This window comes from Amphiprion ocellaris, chromosome 17 (assembly GCF_022539595.1).
Source record: "Amphiprion ocellaris isolate individual 3 ecotype Okinawa chromosome 17, ASM2253959v1, whole genome shotgun sequence".
Taxonomy (NCBI): Eukaryota; Metazoa; Chordata; class Actinopteri; family Pomacentridae; genus Amphiprion; species Amphiprion ocellaris.
Window position 1 is genome coordinate 31,531,935 of NC_072782.1, and position 20,197 is coordinate 31,552,131.

The window sequence follows — 20,197 nt, forward strand, 5'->3', positions numbered from 1 at the left end:
CATGGGTTTTGGATGATGGCTGGTTCACAGAAATCAAACTGTTTGTTAAAGAGAGTGGAGAACAAAAGAGATACTGAGGAAAATAGACTAGAAATTCCAGAGAAGATCACCTCACACCTCCACCAACAGGCAATCTTGGATCCACGTAAATAAAGAAAGTTGTGCTGAAGCTTTGGTGGCTGAAGATGTGTTTTCTGTTTCTTACTGTAGGTTCCCGATCAGTGAGGTACAGTCCAATAACTGAGGAGAACTCAGTGGAGGAGGATGCTAATAAATCCCACAAATAAGAGCAACAGGAGGGATCTTATCACTTCATCTGCTGTTTCTTGTGATCATCTTTCCTCCTGTTCCATTAAGTCGAGGCGCTAGGTATTGGGTTTCTCTAGTTTTGTGTTTGAGGTTGAAGGGTCTAGAGGGGTTTCAGTGTTTAACATATGCATCGACATGTCTTTTGGCACGGCATGAATATGGAAACATAACGAGCCTGTTGTGGTTTGATATCACAGGTCGACACAGTCGAACCAGCCGGGAAAAAAGCAAATATTCAGGCGGCAACGCTGCTACAACTTAGTGCACCAAACCAATGGAGAAGGGACATAAATCACATCAGTCTCAGTGCTGCCAACCACTTCCCTGGTCATGCTTTTTAGATTTTAATGCGTTTCTCCCACATCCTCTGACTCGTTCGTTCATTCTGGTGTAAGTCAACTTGCATAGAGTCATAAGTTGCTGCAAATACCTAATCTATCACAATGAACGTCATGTTTGATTTTTCTTTCTGTCAGAGTTCAGTTATTGTTGCCTAGCAGTGCATTGCAGGCTTTTCAATATGCGCTTCCAACGGAGCAAAGTAAAAAAGGTGACTTTATGTTGACTGTGATGGATTATCTATGAGCGGCAAGTTTCGAGTCCCAGCAGTTTGACTGATCTGAACCAATGGCAGCCTGGGGGAAGGAAATCAAAACAAAAAAAAAAAGTTGGAAAGCGATCAACGGGAATGCAAAGTTCACAGGATTCCTAGTTTAATGGGCGAAATCAAGTATAATACCCGTGTTTGCAGACTGTGTCACATCGGGTTGGATAGCAGTTTGACCACATCAAACGTTGGAGTTGTTGCCGGTCTGCGAGCGTTTCAAAGGACAGGACACAGTCAAAGAGCTGCACTTTAATCCTGCAGATACTCTGTGATCACTGTGTAATGACGTGTTCGGTCCGGCTCGACAAACTGTCACCTCCGAGTGGGTCGACTTGAGTGCTTCCATCTGTACGAGTGTGTGTTCGGCAGTCAAGTGCACGTCTTCCACGCACACACACACTCTCCCATTGTGTTATATTGAGCGTGGCCTTCATGCAGAGTTTGTCCTTGCTGTTGGATATTCAATATCCTCCTCAGTGCGCCGCGGAAAACCGATAAAGGCTCGGTGGAAATATTTCTCACACTTAAATCGAAAGTTTTGTGTGTCGATGTCCGAGGCCTTCTTCGTGTACCCGTAAAGCATTAGTGTCGCACACAGTCGGGTCCTTCATTACGCTGCAATGATTCTACATAAATATGACGGCAAAGCTGCACAGAAGCTTTATATTTGGGGGTTTAAATGAGGCCAGAGAGGGTTGCATGGTTTAGCTGCTGCTTATTTTATTGAACCAGTGTACAAATAAAAGCGTTGTTGTGTCTAAAGCTTGAATATAATTAGGTAAATATCACATAGGACACAGTAAAGCAGCAATTTAGCGAGCTACAATGTGAGTAGAATTCATCAAGTAACCAAAAAGTTAAGTAAAAGCGATGCTATTTTTAGAGAAAGGTTTAAAGAGCAGGATTTGCCTTTTTCTACTCTGAAATGCGGTTTAAATCTCAACACTCATTATATGCATAAAAGTAATGTTGAATTTTACAAGACACCCATGATATCATCAGGATTTCTCACTATTTTTGATGTTTTATAAACAAAACAGGGAATAAGATGATAATAATGAATTGCGACGTAAACAACAATGGAAATAATCTTTAACTGCAGTTATGGATAAGAGTGTTGCTGTTTCGTACTGAAAAATAAGATTTATCTCATTTACCCTTGATGTTTCAAAATGAAATACCATATTTCTGTAAAAATAGTTGGAATTTGTTGTAGCCGTTTGTTAAAACAAGGCAAAAAGAACTTTCTTTTTAATAAAGCTTTTAATTAAACGTGTCCCTGAAGTTTCTATTTTTTGTTATTTTATCTGTTTTGTTTTTATTAACTGATTGTTTTATCTTTTTGTATTGTTAATGTAGCACTTTGACGTTTTGCTTAAATGAAAAGTGCATTACAAATAAAATTTATCATATTATAGTTATTTTAATTTTATATCTATATTTCTCTTGCAAACTCAAATGATTGACCACGAAATTGCATCTGACCTCAACAGCTTCAGATTCCACCCTGATAAAGTGATGCTAATATTACAAAATGTACATTATTTATCCTATAGTGCAAATATAATCAGTGCAATCACCCTTGAAGGACCCACTGAAAGCTGAAAATGAATGGATTTTATGTTTTTGTTTGGAAAATTTGGACTATTCCTTCAGGCGTTGAGCTTCTTTTTTGAATTCCAAAACCCGATTCCCTCCAGAGGTCCCTGAACCTTCCGATCCTCGTTAGAAAATCAACCCCCAGCCTGGTCCGCTTAAAGCTTTTAACCCGACTGTAGAGTCACGCTGGATCAGTTTTCGACCAGTTTGTGCCTCGGGACAGCTTAACGCCGCCTCCAGCCATTTATAGATTTTTTTTGCTGCCTCCATTTAAACCATCAGCGGGGGCAAATCAAAGCGGCATGCTAACAGCTAGCAAACATCACGATCCACCAGCAGCAGCCAGTTTAGCAGATATCAACAAACACTGTCATAGTCGAAGAATACTGAACAGAAATTCAACTAAATGGGTTGACAGTGCCATCTTCTGTGTGGATTTCTGAGTGTTTTATTCATTTATTACATCCTGATAGCAGTTGTTGATCCACCCTATTGAGCTAAAGTGAAATATCTCTCAAACACTGGATAGAATTCCATTAAATTTTGGTTTTATATCATTTCAAAAGCGTAATAACTTCATTGACTTTTCATAATCCAAGTATTATTTGATCAGTATTCCAAATGACCATTTATAACTTCATGCCTGCAAATGTTTTAGCAGTAAAAGCAACAAGAGACGACGTAACCGCTATTTGTGGCTGGCTGTACAGTCGAGCATAAAGATTACAGAGCAGCAAAAGTCTCAGTTTGTGCCTTTATAGTTCAACAAGGCAAACATTCAGACCTCAAAACACCAACAGCATCTGAAGTTTAGTTGGTTGCTTCCAGCTGTTTAGGACTAATACCCACAGAATCAGACAGCAGCAGAGTTCATATAAACATCTCCAAAGAGAGACAGTTTTATTTAAACACAGCAATGACTTCATTATTTTGACTTTGTAGGAGTTTTATTTGCCAAAAAAATCCCTGAAACACTAAAAATATTCAAGCCAGTCTCCACAAAACTACTTTTCTATGTCACTGAACTGCATTCTGAATTATGTTCTGAAGGGAGAAGATCAGAGTGTGTTTCTTAGAATCATGTTTTATTTTCTGCTGTTGTTGGTTTGTTGAGGCATCAAAACTATCTGGTTAGGTTTAGGAAAATGCTAGGCTTTGTTAGACATTTAGCCATCAAAGTAAAAATGCAAAATGTCCTGGTTTGGATTAAAATACAATCATTTTACTGCATGTTTGAAGCTTCTCCTCCATTTTTTGGGTGCCAATGGTGACAAGTCCAACTAATGTATGATTTGTTGGCTGCAAAGAAACACAATTGAGCAGTAAAATAAACACAATGAGGCAGACAATACATTTCCTTCAAAAGTGAAAGTGAAAATGCAGTTTAGTTGTATTAGAACATAATTTTGTGGAGACTGAGTAGAAAAATCAGATTTTAAATATTGCTCCATAACTTTTGCTTCAAATGACACCAATTTGGTGCAAATCCAAAAGTTGTCTATCACAGTAGCTCATCAATACATTGTTCAAATTGATCTAAATTGGTAGAAACATCTGATATGTCCTCAAATTCAGTAAAAACCCAACAATTCCTCAACAAGTAATGTTCCTGGCTTCTACTGCAATCATTTGTGTGTTGTATATTGTTGTATTTTATGGGTTTTGGTAATGCTTGTGATATTTAATCTGTTGTATCTTCCTCTAAATACTATTTGAAAGCCAGCTTTTAACAGATTTTGTCTCAGATTAGCACATACATAACATATTTAGTCAAATATGAGTCTTGTTCCACCCTTGAGGCTTTTCAACAGGTGACATAAATCCCCCTTCAGACATAAACTGCTGAGGAGATTCACATTAAGGGAAAGAAAAGGACAAACAGCTGCCATAAGGTTGTCCTTTATCAGTGTATCACACACAATGCTCGGTTTGACCTCCCGACCTTCCACTTTCATTCTCAAGGAGCCCATAAAAGCTCATCTAGAAGCCCGTCGCTGCCAGAGATTTTCCACTTTACACTGGCAGAAAGGCCTCCATAAAAATCATAGCGGAGTATAAAACCCCCCGCCGAAGCCCAGTGACCTCTTGATCTCATTTGTTGACCCATAACAGCGAGTTTCAGTGAGTCGGTAAACGCTCCGTCGATGGAATAAAACGGCTCGTCGATGCGCCGACTTTCTCTCTGATGTCCTGTTATCTCCGCCGGCCTGCTGACCTGAATTCACGTCCTCTGTAATCTGTCGGATTCATCCCAACACGGCGGAGCGAGCAGATGGAAACTCAGTAGCATTCTGTCCACATGTTCCACCTTCTCTGCTAGCTCGACATTGAAATGCAGAACCTGTTAGATGTCGGAGTCGGGCGGAAAGTTGCACTCAGACACGGTGCCATTTAACCGACAAGCGAATGCAATATAAAGAAGCTGATCGACAGGCTTTCTGCTGCATCGAGCCAACGGTCAAAATACGGAATGAGTTATTACAGGAGGAAAATGTGGTTCTGAGTGAAGCCCAACTCATTCAGTGGGCAGTAAATGGAGACGCTGAACGCTTTCTAACCGACATTTTGCAGCTTCGCCATTAGCTGCTGAGTTGCTCGATGGCCATTTATCTGTAAAATGTAGGTCTACGAGTTGGTTAATAAAGAGTGACTCTAACATCTTTTTTTTACTACAGCAGGATTTATGTGCCACTAAATGAAGAGTTTCCACCGTACATACCAAGTCTCAAGTCAAGATTAGATTAGATTTATACCCAATTCTTCGATTGGGACAACAGAGTAAATAAAAGGCTAAAAAGAAACACTAATGGCAAAATGCTGGTTTACATTTGAGTAAAACTGAATTGAGAACTTTAAGTTAAAATTAAGATGCAGCAATGGAACCAGTTAGCTAACTGGTTAAGCTAACATTAGCTAAAATCTGACCAGTTTAGATGGAGGAAAAAAAGGAAGTCGGATGAAATTTCATCCAAATTGGCGCATTAAACCTAAAAACATGACCAAACTTTATGCTAACGCTACCTTCGTTTGATGTTATTTATCATAATTACATTTAATATTAAGCCTCTGTTCAGTTTTATTTGCTCTTGTCAAGTTTTCCTCACTGTGGGCTAATTTACACCCTAACCCTTTACATTTTAAACTTGTTTTTGTTTGTTGATATCTGGTTTTACTAGAAAAAGAGCTGGTAAAATATGTAGCACACCATAGAAAAGCGAATGTGGCTAAAGCTGGGTCATTAATTACTAGTTTATTGGTTTGTTTTTTGCCAGTTTTTTCAAATGAGACATGTAGAATAAAGTGATTTTGAAAACAATTTCAGGTTTATTTTTGTTTTTATTTGTTTTCCATTTTTTTTCAGTTTGTTTGTTGGGATCTGGTTTCGCTTGGTAATGACCTGCTACAAATACGTAGCGCGACAAAAGAAGCTTATATGCCATTTAGCTGTTAATTACAACAGGGTTAGCAGGACTAGCTAAAAACCTTCAAATGACACTTTAAATGACAACTTAAACAGTTCTTAAGCAGCTACCTGGACAAGCTAACGGGACAAGCGAACGCTAGCTAAAATTTGATCAGCTTAGATTGAAGTAAAGAAGGCCATATAGATTTGACGTGGCCAAATTAGCACATTAAAACTACAAATGAGACAAAGCATTATGCTTATTTTGCCAGGGATGCAAATTTGAAACAATTCTTAAGCAATAATCGGCAGCGTGGCCAACTGGTCAAGCTAACCGGCTAAGCTAGCATTAGACTAGCTGAGACTGAAGATGCCACATTCACACACTAAACCTACAAATCTGACAAAACATGATGCTAATGCTCACCTAATTTTATGTCATTCATCAGAATTAAATTAAATATTAACCCTCTGAACCTCCGTTTTATTTGCACGTTTCACTTTTTTTTCTGAAAGATTAAAATAGAAATGGGTGCAAATTTTAAGCGATAATCTGCAGTGTGGCTAACTGGCTAAGCTAACGTTAGCTAAAATTGGACCAATTTAGATTGGAGATGACAGATTAATACATTAAAACTACAAGTGTGACAAAACATGATGCCAATGCTAACCTAATTTTATGTTGTTAATCCTGATTAAATTACATTTTAACCCTCTGAACCTCTGACATTTCTGTTGATATCCCTCCACAGATTAATCCGCTGCCTAAAATAGTCCCCAGAAATGTGCGTCCTCGAGGCCACAGTCTTGTTTGCCTCCTCCTGTTCTACTTCAGCGGTGTAACAACATAATAAAAAGCACTATTGCGCTGCTGTACATGATTCAGTGGCCCGGTGTCGCAGTCTATTAAGTGGCGTCTGTGTGTGATGGATCGGCCAGGGGGCTGATGGGAAAAGACTAGATCAATTACAGAGATAGAGGAGCAGATGAAGGGACGGACCTGCTGACCTTTAACACCTTCCTCCTCCTCCTCCTCCTCCTCTTTCTTTCCTGCGATCATCCTTCCATCTCATTTTCTCCACTCGTCCTTTTTGCTGCTCCGATGATTTTTCTCCTCTCTCTCGTCTTCATCGTCCTCCTCCTCCTCCTCTTCTTTTTTTTCCACCTCCCTCCTCCTTAAGGCATCCTTCTCCTGCCGTCGTCATGGCAACCCTCTCCCCTGCCTCCTCCTCACCTTCCTTCCTTCCTTCCTTCCACCACTCTTTTCCTCTCTCTTCCATTTACCCCTCACCTCTTCTTTTTCCCCTCTCCTCCTTTTTTCCGTTGCCGTGGCGACACTTCCTCCTCCTCCCGTCCTATTGTCATTGAGTCACATATGAATATTTAACGAGCGCTGGCGTCCGACACCCCTCCACATTATCTCCCGTCGTTTATCTCTCCTCCTCTCAATCATGTTCCTCCCTCCTTCCTCACCTCTTCCTCCACTTTTACGTTTCTCCCTCCTCTTTCCTTCATCTTATCTCCTTCTTACTGCTCTTATCAGCCTCTTTTCTCTCTTCAAATTATACCTTCCCTACTCTCTTCATTGCTCTTCTTCATCTTCCTCTTCTTTCTCATTACTCCCTCATTTTTTGACACTCATATCCACTACTGATCCCACCATCTGCTCTTCATCCCTTCATTCTTCTCTGCATCCTTTAGAGTCGTGAACAAAAGTTTCCATCAACTCCTAAAGACCATGTTTGGTAATCTTTTGTTTACTTTCTGTGATTGTTATGAGTGGGTGAGGTGGCTAGTGACGGGACACCACGACAGAGACTTCAGTAATGGTTAATGAACTTCGAGCAGCATTTATCTGCAAAAGAGTGAGCTAAACTTAACAGAAATTGGATGAAATTTTAACCTAAAATACAAATTTAGCTGAACTGCACCAATGCTGTCCGGAGGAGTCAAAAATAAAGCAGAAGACTGAAACCAGAAGAACCAAATCTGAGGTGAAAATGGACAAATTTAACCAAATATTATGACATAAACATTACTGTATGCATATTTTTGACCCTGCAGATTTTGGTTATGTGAAAGAACCAAAATCAAGTCAATGATTTGCTTTTTCAGATCTTTGCTGAGCTCCTCAGACTTTGTGTTTGAGTCTAATGAGTGGATCTAATGGGTTCTATTTAAACTGGATCAGAGGAGTCAACAGCTGTAGTCAATCGTAATCACTCAGGAGAAGTTAAGAAGCCATGAAACTAAGAAAATTTGATTAAGACAGCTTTCTAAATCACCAAAACTGACTAGTGAAGTTGCTGTATGTATATTTATGATCCAACAGATTGTGTCATATATCCAAAAGACCTCAAAAAATCTATGGAAGGACCAAAATACATGATTGTTTTTTGTGACAAAGATCATACATCATACAAATTCAGAGTTATAAGAGTCATTGGAAACTCTTTACAAGTGGTTATAAACTTTATTTCACAACTTTGCCACCATCATCCAGCCCTCCTTCTTTAATTGTCGTCTACTTTCACTTTCTATTTTCTCCCTCCTGCCCTCCCCTCCTCCATCTCTTCACTCATTCTCCTTTCATTCAGTTTAAGTCGCTAATAACTGTGTTTTATTCCACAGCTGAAAGGCCACCGACACACTGGAGGGAAGGAAACAGGTGACAAAGCTTCCATTTTACTCTCTGAGTCTTTTTTTGCTTACATTTAAGAACAGTTTGACACGACTCCTGCCACGTCTGACACCGACAATGAAATTAAACCTCCTCACTCTGGGTTTTTATGGAGGTTTGTTGCCTCCAAGGTTTGGTCTTTTTCATGTTGTAATGCAGAAATGTGTGTGTTATGTGACGCAACAGCGATCAGTCTCAGCGTCGGCGAATAACACCGATTATCTCCTTAGAATGGAGTCTGTCAGGAGGTTGGTAATTATGAGGCAGCAGGTGAACAGTCGCTTCTTCAACTTGTTGTAATGGAGGAAGGAAAAATGGGCTGAAGAATGTGATAAAAAAAAATGAATTGTACAGCAAAAACAATAAAAATCCTGTTATGAAAGTGTCAAAATCTGATGGCATGGGTGCCAAATCTATAAAAAGAGATCAATAAAATTTCATATATCTGTAAAATAATGTGTTTATTTTTATGGATTTCAATGCAGTAAGTAAAACTGTAATTTTATGGTCCCATATTGTAAAAGAACAAAATAGTATTTATTTTAATACAGATTTTAAATTATTTATTTGGACTATTTACAGTTTTGACCTGCTTTTTTTCCAGTAAACATGTAAATTAATAGTTTTTTCTGCGATTTTACTCAATATTATCTGTAATTTAACAAAATATGTAAAATATTAGTAAATAAGAACAAAAATTCTGGAGAATTTTTATATTTTTACCTGATTTAAAAGAAATCGTGGAATTTTATGGTCAAATACTATAAAAGAGTGAAATCTAAAAATAGAAATAAATTAATGATTTTGTGTTTTATTATTTATCTGTAATTTACCTGTCAACATGTAAATTAATTCTTTTTTTATGTGGTTTCACTCGATGTTATCTGTAATTTAACAAAACAAGGAAAATGTGTAAAATATTAGTAAATAAGAGCAAAAAATCTGCAGAATATTGATATTTTTAGCTGATTTAAATCCAATAAAAGGTGCTTGTTTACAGTCTTTTATCGAGCCAACATGTAAATTAATACATTTTTTTCTATGATTTTTCTCAATGTTATCTGTAATTTATCAAAACAAGGAAACTCTGTAAAATATTAGTAAATCAGAGCAAAACAGATCTGCAGAATTTTTACATTTTTAGCTGATTTAAATAAAAAAGAAGTCCTGTAGCTTTATGGTCAAATATTATAAAAGAGTGAAATATAAAAATAGAACTAAAAAAAATATTTTGTGTTTTGTTATTTACCTGTTTTTTCCAGTCAACATGTAAATTACTACTTTTTTAAAATATAATTTTACTTGATATTATCTGTATTATAACAAAATATGGAAAATCTGGAAAAATATTAGTAAATAAGAGTAAAAAATGTGCAGAATATTTATATTTTTAGCTGATTTAAACACAACAAAAGTCATGCATTTTTAAGGTATAAAACGTGCTGAAAGAGTGAAATATAAAAATAGAATTTAAAAAATAATTTTGTGTTATGTTATTCACAGTTTTTTACCTGTTTTTTCCAGTTAACATGTAAATTAATATTTTTTCTATGATTTTACTTCTATTTTCTGTAATTTAAGAAAATATGGAAAATCTGTAAAATATTAGTAAATAAGAGCAAAAAACCCAGGAGAATTTATATATTTTTTCATATTTTTGAAAAAGTAAAATATAAAAATAGAATTTAAAAAAAGAATTTTGAGGTACGTGTTTTCTCCATTCGTCTGTTTTTTTTTTTTAAATTATTTTTATTTTTATTTAAACTTGACATATAAATGAATATTTCTTTTATATAATTTGAATAGATAAAACCGGGGAAGCCTGGAAAATAGAAGTAAAATATTATTAATAATTTAAATATTAGTTACAAACTGTTCTGCAAAATGAAAATTTATTCAAAAAAATTTACAGTCTTTAATAAACATAATTTTTCTTTTAAATAACAGCAATGATCTGAAAAAAAATATATTTTTTGCTAATTTAAATACAGCTAATTTAATATTACTATCAAATGTTGTACAATAATAAATTACCATTTATATTATGTGGACTTTATTCTGATACTAGATTCAAATTTTCTCACTTTTGCCAAAATTAGAACAAATCAACATTCAGATTCACCAACATGCACTGATTTACTAATTAATTTTAATTATATCTGCTCATAATTCACTCAGAAGACACAGTTCCTGCATTTCCCTGTAAATATTTAAAGTGGATTATGAGCAGGGAGTGTTGATAAATATAAATCCGACATTTTGATACATTAATTAGTAATCTGAGTGACTAAATCCTCTCAGTGCTTCCACTTGCTGTGAAAGTTTTCATGTTAAACTCTGCATCATCTGGAGTTATTTTCTGGACTCACAGGAGACAAAGAGGTTGGAAGTGGCATCACATCTCAACAAACCTTTAGAGGCGACAACTTGTGACACCAGCAACTCTTTACTAAAAGTTACGTCTTTTTTGTGGCCAAATCCAAATTCTAGTCAAGACCGAAGAGTTGTGCATGGATTTCTGTCCACAAGCTTCTCTGAAACTGCAGAGTTTTTTCTCAGCCTTATAACAGAAACAAACTCTCTACTGTGCTGAGAAAAGCCTGAGATGGATTAATTAAGGTTTGTGGAACACTTCAGCATTTACGCACCATGTTAGATAAGTGACAACGACAGCTGATACGACCAATTAAGTTCCCTGTTGGTGGCTCATGTTTCCATGGAGACGCCTGCAAACAGCAGCTACTATGAAGGGAAAACAGTCTTGAGAAGAAGAAGTGCTCTAAATTGATTCTATTCACAAACCAAACCACTCAGGTGATCTAAAACTTTGATTTAGTAAATATTAGTGGGTTTTATCAAATAAATAAATCACCCAGTTACATAAAACCACCGTTTTAAAGTCACGGTTTAGTAAAATATTGGTGCAAACTTCTCCGAAGGGAAGCAACGTAAAGCAGCAACCAGCAGAAAGAGCGTTGGACGTGGATGTTGGACTCACGTTTGCGGCTGAATCCTCGGCAGGTTTCGTTCCTCCTTCCTCTGGTAAATCCGGCGCCGTCGGTACTGAGACGGGAAGCAGAGGAGACCGAGCTTTACCGGCCTGGCCGAGGGACGCCGTCTTCACCTGGGGCTTTGGGAGACTCGCACCTGGACGAAAAAAAAAACAGGAAAAGATCTCAGTTTAAAACTTTATTGAGTTGAGAGCAGAAAACACTGTGAGGCTTCTCACTTTAGATGCCGCTTTGGCCTTAGTGTTCTGGTAAATTATTCAGGTTTCATGGAGGGTTGAGTGTTACTGATTGGTCTTGATGATGGTCATTGCCATTTATAACTCCAGAGACTGTATAATAGGTCTGTTAAAGACTAAAAATGTGAGCATGATCCAGTATTACAGAGATAGAATTGTAAAAATGTGGTGTTTCTTTGAGTTTAAGGGTCATATAGGGACAGTTTGGGACAAATTTAAGATGGATTCATTGGGTTTCTTCTTGGGGAACATTTTTAATGTTTACACAGCTTGTAGATAAATGACGAAGATGTGCTATAACTGATATTTGGTGTTCTGGTAAATTATTCAGGTTTCATGGAGGGCTGAGTGTTACTGATTGGTCTTGTTGATGGTCATTTCCATCTATAACTCCAGAGACTGTATAATAGGTCTGTTAAAGATTTAAAATGTGAGAATAATCCAAGATTTTTGAGACAGAACCGTAAGAATGTGGCGTTTAAGGCAGCGTCCCTGTATTTAAGGGTCATATAGGGACATGTTGGGACAAACTTAGGGTGGATTCATTTGTTTTCTTCTTGGGGAAAGTTTTAACATTTATGAAAATTGTAGATAAATGACAAAGACAACGATATAACTGATATTTGGTGTTCTGATGAATGGTTTCATGGAGGGTTGAGCTTTACTGATTGATCTTTATAATGTTTAGTGTCGTCGATAATTCCAGAGGCTGTATAATAGGCATAAAAGATGATGTTAAACACTGAATATCTGACTGTGATCAATGATTTTGGAGTCAGAACAGTGAGAATAATGATGATTTAGGAAGCCGGAATGAGATAAATGTTTGCCGGGACAGAATGTGAGTACAATCAGCAATTTTATAGACCACATATTTAGATAAATCAGTGGAGTTAGAGACAGAAAACAAAGCATCATCTGTATTTTTATAATTGATGGTTTTAGAGAGAGAATATGCAGGTGGAATTAATGATCCAGAGGAGCAGGTATAATTGATTATTTCAGGGAAAGAACACTGAGTACGATCAGGAAACATAAAGTTGAAGGTGGACTGGCTTTGGTTTTAAAATAGTAAATCTAAACTGTTAGTCATCAAACAGGAAACAGATCTGAACCTGATTCATCCAGTCATCCGTCAAACCATCCGTCCATCATCACGTTCTTCTGACTCCTTCAAACAACATACGGATGAACAAAACCAACCAGGAAACATCACAGAAGAGACCAGAAATCCAAGTAATGGACCAAACGAATGAATACACAAGGACTGACATAAACAAACGCGTTCAGCTGTTTAGTCCCGACAATGAAAACACCTTCGAGAAAATGAAAGTGAAAGTAAAACAATATGAAGAAGGAAAAATATCAGACAATACAGGGATGTCTGGTTGTTTTTTTTCCACACATCCCGAGGCTTTCTTTACCCACAATCCCCTCCTCCACTTCACTTCCTGATCGATAAACATCCATTCTACTCCCCACGAAACAAAACACCTGGAACAGCAGCGGATTACACCAGAGAACCAGAAATAGATGACTTTAAAATCTTCACAACGTGGAAAAATAACTTGTAAGAAAAGACCGATTCCTTTTCCATGTGGAAAAAAAAAATCCCAGTAATTTAAAAAACAGCAGAACGTGTTATGTTTCTTATAATTAAAGCACTAAAACAGTCGTCTACAACAGAGGAAACACACTATTTCATGAAATTTATCAAAAAGCAGCCACTACTTCATTGGAACCAAGACTTAGGAGACTTACTTTATGGTTTTTAAGGGGTTAACTTGGGTCTATTTATAGTTTATGTACGAAATTAAGCAAAGATCTACTCTTTAATTAACATGTAAGCCTTCATATATAGAAATATTTAGCCTCTGCACACATGATGACCCTGAAACCACATTATAAACCCCAGTTTACTGCCCTAACGCAAAGAAAACAACCCTGATCTGATTCGCTTCTCGTTAGAAAGTCCTGACTCCCTGAAACTGTTCCTGGAAGAATTGCTGCCTTTCAGAAGCACCGAACGGTTCGTAATTTGATTTTCTACAGAGTATAAAAAGTCTGAACTTCCCTTCGCCTCCGTCAGCACTCTGGAAAATCTACCTTCAGACGGCGACAGGTTCCTGCTCGCTTTGAATCGGGTTTGTCCTCTTAAGACCTCATGAAAAAGGAGCTTCCAGTTCTCCTGCTGAGAGTAAAACTTCTTTTTCCACCGTTGAACCGGATTCTCTCCAGCAGAGAACACGAAAATGTTACAGCAATTAACATGGACGCGTAATTAAATATCAAATAAGGTGGAACATTGTGAGAATATTCTGTCTTTGTTGATACTTCACAGTACAGGAACGTTTCATGAAGAATGTTTTGTAATCTGAGGTCTCAACATCTAGAAAACATTTTTTGATTGTTACATTGAGAACATTCTTCCTTTGTCATCATGGAACATTGTGGGAATGTTCTATATATTCTATACCATGTTCTCTCAACAACATCATGAAAACGTTACAGACAGAATGTTCCACCTTTGTTGTTATATCACAGAACAGGAATGTTTCATGAAGAACATTTTGTAATCTGAGGCCTCAGTCATATCCAGAAAATGTTTTTTGAAAGTTGTTTTGGGAAAGTTTTTCCTTTGTTATTATTGTGGAAACGTCTTACAGGAGAACATTCTATAACGTGTTCCTGCAACAAAAAGGCAAAATGTTCCACGTTTAATATCGTTAATATCTCTAAAACCCTGAGGTCTCGATAACATCTAGAAAACAATTTTGGAATGTTGCAACGACACCAAATGTGTCCGAGATGCTTTAAAAATCATCCAAAATGACTCAAAATTAGTCTAAAATGACTTGAAAATGATCCAAAATTGCAAAAAATTTGTCCAGAATTACACAAATGTTGTCAGAAGTGACAAAAATCTTCCCGAAATGACTCAAATACAGCATTACAGTGGTACGCTTCCAATGGTCGACCATTCTGGAAAAGACCAATTTTCTCAGAAGCTACTGGCAGTAGGTCAGACCACTCTGCTTCCAAACCCTTCAGATATAACAAAATATAACATGACAGTAAGGTGCGTTGGTCAAAGAATGAATACTGAAGTGTTTGAGAATATGACATGTTCAAAAAGCAAATAAAAAAGGGTACCTGGTACTCGAATATCAATAAAATGAGATACGAGAACTGAAGCTGCTGCAGTGTTCAGAGCTGTCAAATCATAGCAAGAAGGGTTCAGGTTAAAATCTGTGGGTTTTTACATCTTCTACTCAAAAAAATGTGGGTTTTTTGGTGACTCTTGGCGACCTGATCGAGCCCGTATTGCTAAAAGATCGGGAACAATTTGCACGTATGAGAAAAAAAAGTAACTAAATCTATTTTTGTGCACTTTTTCCTCTCTGGATGCTCACTACGTTGGCTCTGAGTTTTATTTCCACACCGACTCTGACCTTGTGCAGCTCTGAATGTCAGAGTGTTTCGGTGGAGAAATTCCTGCCAGCTTCATTTCCAACTGAAGCACAACCAAATGTGTTTGCACGACTTCTCAGCAGGCTGCTGTCAGAGCGGATCCACGCTGCACTGAGCTGCAGAAGAGAAAGAAAAAAAGCCCAGAATGAGCTGCTGAAGCAAAGGTTACACATCCAGAGAGGAGGAAGCCATGAAAGAGAGTTTCACGGTGCCTGGCTCGGCCTCGGGGGCTTCGTCAGAGCTGGATGTGTTCACCAGACTGGCTGGATGGAGGTGTGAAACGCCTGCCGGGGGTCACATCACAGCGTCTGGCTCTGAGATGGAAAGATCTGCAACGATGGGAGGTGAGGATGGAGGAGGCGGAGCTATCGATCCCCTCAACGCTCTGAAGTAAACCCTGCTAGAGATGAAACGTCGAGTCTCCAGAGACGGACGACGTCTCACCGGCTTCTTTGTTTGCTCGGTTACCTGCTTTTACACCTTCTGTCTGTCTGACCTGCAGAGATTCACCTGATCGGAGAGCAACACAAGCAGGTCAGGGTTGTTTTTCCACCCAATTCACCAGAATTTGGATGCAGAAAGCTGCGACATATACCAGATACAAAACATGATGGGAATAGAGTGTGCTGACTTCAAGAATGATCCAAAATGACTTGAAAAGGTTCCAGAATTACAGGAAAATTCTTCAGAAATGATCTAAAATGACAAAAATTTGTTCAGAATGACATGAAAATAAAAAGTCTCAAAGTCTAAAATGACTGGAAAATGAACCAAAATCTGTCAGAATTTCTTTCAAATTACTAAAAATGATCCAGAATGACTTGAAAATTATCCAAAATTGCAGAAAATTTATCCAGAATTACACAAAAGAAATTTGAAAAATCTTCCCGAAAAGCACTCAAATATAGTGTTACAGCGGTACTATACTATACTGTACTATACTACCTCTATACTGTACTATACTGTACTGTACTATAATATACTGTACTATAATATACTATACTATCTCTATACTATACTGTACTATACTACCTCTATACTGTACTATAATATACTATACTATCTCTATACTCTACTGTACTATACTTTCTCTGTACTGTACTATACTGTGCTATACTATACACAAGTTTAGAATTGTACCACAATTTATTTGCATCGTCTCCTAACTTTTTAAAGAAGTAATTTAAATTTTGACTCATCAAATTATGACTTTGATGATGTCATAGTTTCTATTTAGTGCATCATTATATTGATCTCTCTGAAGAGTTTATATCTAACAAGCTGTATGAAACAATAAAGTTTAACTGTGTTCTTTGTCTGACAGAAACCAGCCTCAGTAAAATAAAACAGGAACTTTATTAAACTCTGTAATGCGATGCAGAGAACCGAGTGTGCAGAGCTTTGAAGTTCGAGGCCTCGCTGTAAAATTCTGATCACTTCTTCACGTCTGATCAAACTACAGATTCAACAGCGACTCTTCTTCTTCTTCACGCCTGCAGGTAGAAACATCTTCTTTCCTTCATCTTCCACCTGCTCGTATGAATACAAGATCAGAGCCTCACCTGGGTTTATCTGCTGCTCTGCTCGTTGTAATAATTACGTGATGATGTGAAGTATTTCACATTTTTTCAAGCTGCGATCGGCGAGATTTTCTTTATTTTTCGTGCTACACATTCACTCCTAATGAAGACTAGTAGGGCTTTTGTATCTGGTTGGGTAAATGACTATTGTAACCTCTAGAAAGTAAGTCAAAAGCTCCATCTGAGGATAAAGTAATACCGGCCTTCCTCTCTCGCGGTCGTCCAAACGCTACAGATAACCGTTTTAAACATCTTAAAGCTTTTCATTGGTAATAACGCATTTCCTCGGCGGCATACGCTGGGAAACATCCATCACAGCTGGCTGAGCGTCTGCCTCCAGCTGTGGCTCTAATGTCTTTCCTCGGTATCAGACATTGAGTCAGACAATCCCATTACAGCTTCCAGCATTAAAGCGCACATTCAGGCCAATTTAGGTGAGTAACTGCCCACCATCACACTTTGCACCGCGGACGGCTTCGGAGACTCGATTTAAAAAGAGGAGGAGGTCTCGCTTTATAAGCTGATGTAAAATAACGGAGGCTGGGACGGAAGTTTCTGCTCTGGAGCTGAAGAAAATAGAAACAGATCCTGCCGATAGTGTTCAGTCCTGATTCTAACTCATAGAAGTCGCCGTTTTCAATCATTTTCAACAGAAATATGAAAAGATATTTCGATTCTTAAGAGGTAAATGTAACAACAACATCGGCCATTTTAGCAGAAATAAGTTCTGGTAGGTGTTTGGTGTAACTGTCCACTCGTCTCCCATTCGTAAATGCAAAAGTCCTTCATTTGCCAGACGTTTAAAGGGTTTCTTGCATGTACTCCCTGTTTCAGGTCCACAAACAGATCAAATTTGTTGAAATTTTGGGATTGTTGGTGTTCTACTTTTGGGTTCCAGATTCTTAAATTTTCTAATAAATCCCCTTCCCAACTCCTAGGTTTCCACAACCTTTGGTCTAAAGGTCTTAGAGAAACCACACAAGATGACTGAAGTTAGAAGTTTCTGACAACTCTTTAATGCAAAATTTCTTCATTTGCAAGATGTTTAAATGGTTTCTTGCGTGTAATTCCTGTTTCAAACTCCCAAACAGGTCAAATTTGTTGGAATTTTGAGATTCTTGGACTTATTTTTGCACCAAATGCTCTGCTTTTGGGTTCCAGATTTTTATATTTTAAAATAAATCCCCTACCTAACTCCTAGGTGTCCATAACCTTTGGTCTAAAGGTCTCTCAGATCCTGACATGATCAAACCACACCAGATGACAAAGGTTTCATATTTTTGGCCACTCTTTAATACAAAATTCCTTCATTTGCCAGAAGTTTGAGGGTTTTCTTGCTTGTACTGCCAGTTTTAGGTTCCCAAACATGTCCCATTTCTCCAAAATGTATCTAATTGTAGACTCATGCACTTTGACACCAACAGCTGGCAGATTTAGGTGCAGATTCTCATTTTTATTTTTGCACTAGATGGTCTACTTTCTTGCAGAGTTTTCTGAAGCAATCAATCCACTACAGTGGAATAATTCATCATCAGTCTCCTTTCCATCTCACAGGTTTCCACAACCTTTTATCTGAAGGTCTTAGAGAGCTCTTTAGAGAATTTCTGACCATTTTCTAATGCAAAATTCCTTCATTTGCAAGAAGTTTAAGGGGTTTCTTGCATGTTCTGTCTGTTTAAATGCCCAAACATGTCGTCGTTCTCCCAGATTTATCTGATGGTGGACACATGTACTTTAACACCAATAGTTGGAACAGTTACCTGCAGATTTTGAGATGAAATTTTGGGGTTTTGGACTTATTTTTACACCAAATATTCAGCTCCTGGGTCAGAGCCCTTGACAAACTGGAATTTGTTTGAAGTTTATGCCAGAAAAAGATGATTTTCAAACAATAGATCCATTTATTTAATCTAATTTTGAGACCTTTTTAAACCAATCCCTTTATCAACTCAGAGACCTCCACGATCTTTAATCCGAAAGTCCTAGAAAATTCTTTGGATCTTGGCATAAGATCCACCAGTCACTACTGCAGCAAGTTCTAATCTGAACCCATAAAGGTGAAATAACTCAGGGGTGGACTTTTTCCATGCGCTTGATCTGTTTTTTTTTATTGGTTTAAATAGGGAAAACAACACAAAATGTTAATTTTATGTGTCATTAATTTTAGTATCTCACCTTTATCTGCTTTAATTTGTTTTTCTAGTGGAAATATGTTTTCAAAAATCAACAATTTCCAATGGATTCATTTTTCACCTGACTGTAGTTCCATTAGTTCCTCTTTGGATTCTTTCATTTTACATAGTTCCTGGTTTCATAATTGGATCTCAACAGGGTGGCAACCAAGTCCTCTACAAATATATTTATTCTTCTATCATGTTTTCACACCACACTGGTTGAGGTAAATAAAATATAACCAACAGAAGAAGCAGCGGAGGCCCAAATATCTTGACTTTTAGCACCAAATATGAGAAGAATGTCCAAAAAAAGGAGTTTCAAGTCCAAGTCAAGACAATACTGTAGATCAAATACTGAGAAAAATGAAAATAATTGAAGCCGTCTTGAAAAGTTCCATCTTTGAGCTCACATTAATAAAAAAAAAAAAAAAGAATAATGTAGTCAGCTAGTGATATTTTCTGAGCCGTATGTAGCTGCAGGTCACAATAATACACAACTAGACATATAGAATACTTTAATATGAAGTTGTGTTTAACTTTCGTAACTGATTGAGGAGATTTCACAAGTTGTTCCACAAAAATGACGACATTAGTTGATAATACGATCCAAGTAGAGCCGAGTTTCAAAATGGTTCTGTGCGATTATGTGCAAAGAAATGTGCTTAAAGTGGGCAATTTTTAAGCAAAAGATCTACTTAAAGATTAAAGAGGGATGGTTTCTTTGTGAAATATTGAAATTTAACTCATCCCGTCTTCCAGACTCTGTTTTTCCCCAAACCGTCTCTAAGTCTTGTCAGTTGCCTCAACAAAAACCATAAAAAATTAATCTTGCTTCAGTTCCCAGAAGCCAATATTGTAGAAAACTTAATGAAATGCGTTGACAGTAAACACTTTACAGCTACGACCATTAAAAACATAATGTTCATGAAAAAGCAACCCTGAAAAAAACCTCTGGAAGTCGAGTTTTCTTTGTTGGTCTGTTTTAACACCTGATCCAACATCAGGTAAAGCTTTTTTTATTCACTCAGTTTTCTATCCATCTTCCAAAGTCGAGTATCAAACCTCAGTGCGTCTCTCTCTCACCAAAAGAATCCAATTAAACCATGAAAACATCTCATTCTTTCCAC

General features: G+C 37.4%; 1 protein-coding gene across 4 annotated transcripts in view; it reads right to left on the minus strand.

Annotated features, from left to right (window-relative positions):
• The window catches only part of dcc (DCC netrin 1 receptor), a 305,906-nt gene that overhangs the window by 11,930 nt on the left and 273,779 nt on the right, over nt 1-20,197 (minus strand). For all 4 annotated transcript variants that reach the window (XM_055004135.1, XM_055004134.1, XM_055004133.1 and 1 more), the window contains exon 28: nt 11,597-11,745. In XM_055004135.1, coding sequence (XP_054860110.1) covers nt 11,597-11,745 — 149 coding nt within the window. The remainder of the gene's footprint in view (nt 1-11,596; nt 11,746-20,197) is intronic.